Source organism: Phragmites australis, chromosome 12 (assembly GCF_958298935.1).
Source record: "Phragmites australis chromosome 12, lpPhrAust1.1, whole genome shotgun sequence".
Lineage (NCBI taxonomy): Eukaryota > Viridiplantae > Streptophyta > Magnoliopsida > Poales > Poaceae > Phragmites > Phragmites australis.
This window is the reverse complement of record NC_084932.1, coordinates 27,428,081-27,434,286: the sequence shown is the minus strand read 5'-3', so window position 1 is coordinate 27,434,286 and position 6,206 is coordinate 27,428,081. Positions and strand designations below refer to the sequence as shown.

At 43.2% G+C, this 6,206-nt stretch overlaps 1 protein-coding gene across 2 annotated transcripts; it reads right to left on the bottom strand.

Annotated features, from left to right (window-relative positions):
• Window positions 1–4,041: 4,041 nt before the first annotated feature.
• Window positions 4,042–5,717, bottom strand: LOC133887544 (uncharacterized). 2 transcript variants are annotated; one of them, XM_062327529.1, is made up of 3 exons: window positions 5,579–5,717; window positions 4,680–5,472; window positions 4,042–4,603 (listed from the first exon to the last, which is right to left on the bottom strand). In XM_062327529.1, the coding sequence occupies exons 2-3, from the start codon at window positions 5,435–5,437 to the stop codon at window positions 4,531–4,533; spliced, it is 831 nt and encodes a 276-aa protein (XP_062183513.1). In that variant the 5' UTR covers window positions 5,438–5,472; window positions 5,579–5,717; the 3' UTR covers window positions 4,042–4,530. The 2 variants fall into 2 exon arrangements, with proteins under 2 accessions (XP_062183513.1, XP_062183514.1); XM_062327530.1 differs by having other exon boundaries at window positions 5,607–5,627.
• Between the last annotated feature and the right edge of the window lie 489 nt (window positions 5,718–6,206).

Below are 6,206 nucleotides of genomic sequence, written 5' to 3'. Positions count from 1 at the left end.
AGCTTTTCTCGGCCTCACCGTCATTAATTGACCATCGAAGACCCTCGCCAATGAGTTCCAGTGCTTCACCGCTGCCTCTGTCGTCGACAACCACCTTCCCGTGCCGCCTTGCCCTCGGTAAGCTTCAAAACGGACTCCCCGTACTCTCCTGGTTCTGTTGTGCTGCTTGTCGTCGCCGCCAGCGACCCAGAACCCGATACCGGTGAGCCTTCCGGCCGCACGCCGCTGCAGTCCCCTCGGCGCCGCCATGCTCTTCTTCCCCGGCAACCCGATCTCCTCTGCGTCGTTGGATCAGATCTGCACGGCTTCCTACCGTACCCCTTCAGCACCCAATCAAACATCGCCACGTGTCATATGCTTAAACCCAGTGAGCCGCCTTTGCCACGTCACCGTGCCACCTCAGCTGCCACTTCAATCTTCTTGCCTATATATCAAGCCAGTTAGCAGCCACGTATTAAAAGAGATTTTTCAATCTAAAAATAATTCCAGATAATTCCTTTTATTGTAACTTTGCAGTCTTGCCCCTAAACTTTTCTATAGTTACAAAGGAGCCCTATCTTTTTACACTTAGGTTCCTAAACTTATAAAAAATTGCATATAGGTCCTTCTATTTTTAAAAAGTCCCTAAAACTTTCTGTTAATTACAATTAAGTCCTTTTCTTAAGTAAAATAAACTTACTTTTAGCATATCTTTTTCGTCGTAGCTCTGTTTTAAGCGATTCTTGCGCCGTTAGATTCGTCTTTCAGTGTTCTTTCTTTCTAGATAGGTTTTATCTTGTTGTTTTTGTTTTGTACTCTATTATTAGTGTATCTTGTTTGTGTGTTTGCCGGTTATTGTGCGATTAGTCGACAACGCCCCGAATCAATTTGAGGAACATCAAGATCAGGAGGAAGAATACACTGAGCATCAGCGAGGAGAAGGCAAGTGTCCTTGATCATCTTGAACCTATGTTTTTAAATATTTTATTTTACAAAATTGCATGCAGTGTCAATATGATGGGTAGTCACCTATGTTAGGGTTTTTCCTAGATTTTTCCTTAGCATCCCTTAGAACCTAGATGGTTTATGGTTAGGTGTCTTTTATGGGTAGATTGCTTAGCCATGTTTTTGGGATGTTGAGAAGTGTCATAATCTTGACTAATGAATATATGCAACAATGGTCGTTACTGTGTTAATGGTCTAGCAACATGGAACCTTAGGCCTTGAGCAAAGTGGTTTTGATGGTTATCATGGTTATGATGTTGGTTTAGTGTTTGCTGAAGTAACCTAAGTAAGGATCGGTTCGTGGAGCGACAACCCAAGAAGTAACGTACCAACCACGAGACTGATATGGGTAAGACGGGACATACTAATTAGAGTCTATCCAGTATGTGTTGTGTTAGCACAAAAATGGGCTTCTGGGTAGGAGTTTAGCTTGCGTAAAGCCTGACGGTGAGACCTAGTGGGCAGACACATACTTGATTAGTCTCTGGTTAGTGACAAATGTCATTCAGTGATTCTTGGCGGCACACCACTGGCGTGTGTTAAGTGTTTCACGAACACGGCAACATGGAATTCACTGACTCGTGGGGAAAGCTGGACAACCTCTGCAGAGTGTAAAACTATCATAACAGCCGTGCTTGCGGTTATGAGAGACTTGGATCCTCATATGATTAGTTGGTTGTGGTTATTGATAATAGTACAGGGAGTACTAGACGATTATGGTATGTAAGGTGGGGAGTCTTGTATGCTGGGTGATAAACTATTTAGGTTACATTTACTTAATAAATGTTTATTGCTTTTGAGTTCAAATGTGTTTTTCTTACTCGCATTTATGCAAATACACTATGCGTTAGCCTATTTTTGGTAAAAGACTACATGTCATTATTTTTTCACACTTACTAAGTACTCTATGTGCTCACTCTTGCTATCTCCTACAAATTATACGTTGTTTAGTGAAAAACTTTGAATCAACACAACACCATACAAGAAAGAGTTTGTGAAACAATTCTACCGGCTGTGACCATATATAAGACTTTGTGAGAGGGACACTCAGAAACAGAGGGTGATCGACAATTAGACACGTAAGAGGACTTTGGAACATGTGACAAAGCAGTGAAGTCTATAGCAACCGCGGAAACTATCCGTGTGATAGGACTTCGCAGTTAAGTCGAAAAAGGACTGCATGCACATAGTCGTTCTGTACAGGGACACGGAGGTGTCAAAGCGATGATATCCTAGAAGAGATGAGTGAAGAGGAAACGGGAGAGGAATCTTTTCTACAAGTTTGGAACGTAGGCGTCCTGTCACAGTAACCCACCTTGTACGTGGAGGGCAGAGCAGAAGCCGCGATTGAAGGCGAGGCCAGCCGCGTGCAGCAGTGTGCCGTGTACGGTACGTATAGATAGCTATTGCACGATGTTTGATCCGCATGGAAACAACATGTGATTAAGAAAAGTTTCTAGTAGAAGACAAGCACATGTCACTTTCAGACAACGTCCTCTTACATACCAGAGAGATGATTTACCTTGCTATATTAATTTATAGTAGTTACTTTAAATACTCATAATTTCTTATTTGGGTGTCAGTTTTACTTTACAAAACAGTATATCAGTGGCGGTTAAAAAATAATTTCAGTATCAATTTTTCAACCGTCACTTTTTACTCGGTATTGATACTCGTATCTCCTGAAGAAGAGCAGGCTGGTCTAGTTGCGGCTCACATCGCTTATCTCGAGCCGCTTCTCGATGGCGAATTACGGCGCCATGGGAGGGAGAAGGTCATGGGGAGGGGAGGAGGCCGACGGTGGGAGGGAGAAGGAGAAGGGGAGGGGAGATCGATGTACACTACTAAAAAACTATTTTTTAGACACCTAGGTTTCATTTCTACATACGGTTCATAGGACAAACCGTCTGAGTAAGTGGCTGCGGCCCCGTGCAGTTGTAGACCGCTTGTAAAAAATAATTTTCTCAGACGGCTTCTTATGTGAATCACATGTGAAAATAACTTCATTTTCACAGGCAATTTCACATAAGGAACTGCATGTGAAAATAGCTCTATAAATAGTGCATCCAATCGGGTAGCTTCGTTCAGACAGAGAGCTCTACTGTTCGAACAGTAGAGCTTAAGATGGCGGTGGATTTGGAAAGTAAAGGGGGAGGGTTTTATTTTTGAATTCTTTGGAGGAGCCATCTAAGGTAAGGATATCTCATCCCTAACTAGTATTTTTTTTAAGTTTAGATTTAGATTTAAGGCTTAATTAGGGTTTATTTGTGATCTAGAGATGCTTATGATTCTTGCCATTTAGATCATCAAATTAGCTAAAATTTATTACCAATATTGATTTAATTGTATAGATTCATATGATTCTAGCATTATATTTAAAAAATGTAGCTAGAATTTGAAGTTTTTTTTAACTTTAGGAGGTTTTTATCATGAATGGGGATTTTTTTCTCTCTAGATCTAGATCTCTAGGGAGAGGGAGAGGGAGAGAGAATAATAAATTCACATTATTTTGAGCCACAAATTTGCGCCAATGTAGATTCAATTGTGCAGACATATTATAATCATAATATGCCCATTTTTCTTTTTCTAAAAAAATCTTTTTTATTCTTATTTTCAAATTAATTAATTTATGTATCTAATTTTATGGTTGAAGTTAAAGATGGACAGAGCATGGATATACGATGTGCCAAGACATGAAGAAATATACATCAAAGGACTCTCTGCTTTTATTGAAGCCGTCGAGAAGGACGCTTTGACTATGAAAATAAAGAAAATATATTGTCCATATTCTGACTGCAAGAATCAGAAATTATGGGATAAATCAAACATAATCAAATTACACTTGATCTTGAGATTATTTTTTTGGGTTTTTTTTCATTTTTTGCTATGGGCGTTTTTTATACTCGTTTGCTATGTTTATGCGGGCATTTTTGTGTGGTTCTTTCTGTATATAGGATAGTTTTATCTATCTGTGTTGTGTGAGCCCTATCTGTATATTAGTTTGTGAATTTGTTTTATAATTTATGGGCCGATCTGTTAAGATTATTGAATCCGATCTAGAGAAATCTGATATATTTGGTTCACAAAATCATGCGAATTCTCCATGTGACGCTATATAATTGGAAAAAAATGACAGATTTTGAAACAAAAATCTGTCACAAACAAACAACTAGACAAACTCTTTTAATACACACGGTCTGCTGAAATGGCTAGCCCGTGTAGGTGTACAGGTTGATAGACTAACTACTTCTAATCAAGTGCTAACTGCATTACTGAATCTTCTTTTAGCCAGTCTGCGATTGAGCTCTGCAGCTGGGCAGGCGCGTGCGCAACCCACGAGCCGAGGAACTCAGCGACTCCTCGGCGCACTCCCATGGCCCACGGTTTCGTCCCCTACCTTTCCGACTGGTTGCTCGGCATGCGGTCTTCTGGACCCGAAGGTATGCGCCGCCGTGCTTGGATTTCCACAGCATCTGATACGAGGTCGCTCCCGCATTCCGGCAAAGGCAATCTACCGCCTTGGGTAGCATGATCTCGCCCAGCTGTTCAAAGGAAATGTTTGCATACAAGCCACGTTGCGCGGCCTCCCCGTTGAGCATCTCTGTCGCTGAACCCCCAACTGCAGGCAACAAATCTTCAGCAGAAGCATGGGACGAGAAGACTCCTCCCAGTTTCAGGTATGGAACATCTCTCACCGGGCATGTTTCGCCGTCGACGACCGCCCTCTGTTTGTTGTACCCAGGTGACAGTGGGACGTGGCCCAGCAAAACCACTTCGGTAACTGGTTCCAAGTATATATCACATGGAAATTATTCTCTGGCGCATTACCATCTTCGAAGGAAAATTTCAGCCTACCCTCTATCCCATGCTCGGGAGGACTGAAGGGCCCGAGCAAAAACGAGAGGTGTTGGTCCCCGCGAACAAAGCTATACTCTGTTTCTTTGCCTGCGAGAAGATGGCGCACAAGAGGGTCGAAGAACATGTATTGGCGTGGTGTGCCACCAAGCTCCACATATCTCAAAAACTCGCTAGCACCGTCTGCGAACCACTCGAATCGCCGAACGGTGGATCCGCTCAGCTCGTCGTCGCCGCGATTAAAGATGGAGGAAACGAACGACTTGGCAGTGTGAGCAATCCGTTTAGGAAAGGTGGAGCTCCTTACCCCGTGCTCCGTCCCTTCCGCTTCTCCCTGAGAGCGCTGCTTGCACCTCCGCAGTGTGTCGTCGCACTCCTGCGCAGCGCGCTTGAGCTTGCTCCGCCAACGCAGCAATGGCGCGCTTGTGACGTTCCACTTGTCGGATGTCTCGAGGGCGGCCTCCAGCTTGATGTGCGCCATCTCCATCCTCTCCATGTGCTCCTTTGCATTTGACTTCCCCTCGTACTTGTCCCTTATGCTAGATAGGACTTGGCTAACTGCCTCCTGGACCACTGCGGAACTCACCATCTCTGCCATTAGGATCGATCAAAACAATATGTAGATCGATTATCCTGCATGCCCGGAAAGTAAGAGAAATTGATATATATATTAGTACATGTGCATATATATATATTCAATCATTCAATCTTGTAGTGCGAGCGTAGAGGAAATCACAACCTGGAGGAGTTGGAGCTAGTTGTAGCACCAGGAATCAACACAACACCATGAAACAATTCTACCGGCTGTGAGCATATATAAGACAATTAGACGCGCAAGAAGACTTGAAACATGTTACAAAGCAGTGAAGTCTGTAGCAACCGCGGAAACTATCCGCGTGATAGGACTTCGCAGTTAAGTCGAAAAAGGACTACATGCACATAGTCGTTCTGTACAGGGACACAGAGGTGTCAAAGCGATGATATCCTAGAAGAGATGGGTGAAGAGGAAATGGGAGAGGAATCTTTTCTACAAGTTTGGAACGTAGGCGTCCTGTCACAGTAACCCACCTTGTACGTGGAGGGCAGAGCAGAACCCGCGAGTACAGCCGCGTGCAGCCCGCGTGCAGCAGTGTGCCGGGTACGGTACGTATAGATAGCTATTGCACGATGTTTGATCCGCATGAAAACAACCATGTCATTAAGAAAAAATTTTAGTAGAAGACAAGCACATGTCGCTTTCAGACAACGTCTTCTTACATACCAGAGAGATGGCTTACCTTGCTATATTAATTTATAATAGTTACTTCAAATACTCATAATTTCTTCCTCTGGTGCTAATTTCACTACCACAAAACAACACATCAGTG

What these genes read in the sequence shown, in the direction of transcription:
- LOC133887544 (XM_062327529.1), bottom strand. Translation starts at nt 5,437, where the DNA reads ATGGCAGAGATGGTGAGTTCCGCAGTGGTCCAGGAGGCAGTTAGCCAA. An exon ending in TCGACGGCGAAACATGCCCG is followed by an intron (nt 4,604 to 4,679) that starts GTGAGAGATGTT and finishes TGTTGCCTGCAG; the next exon opens with TTGGGGGTTCAGCGACAGAG.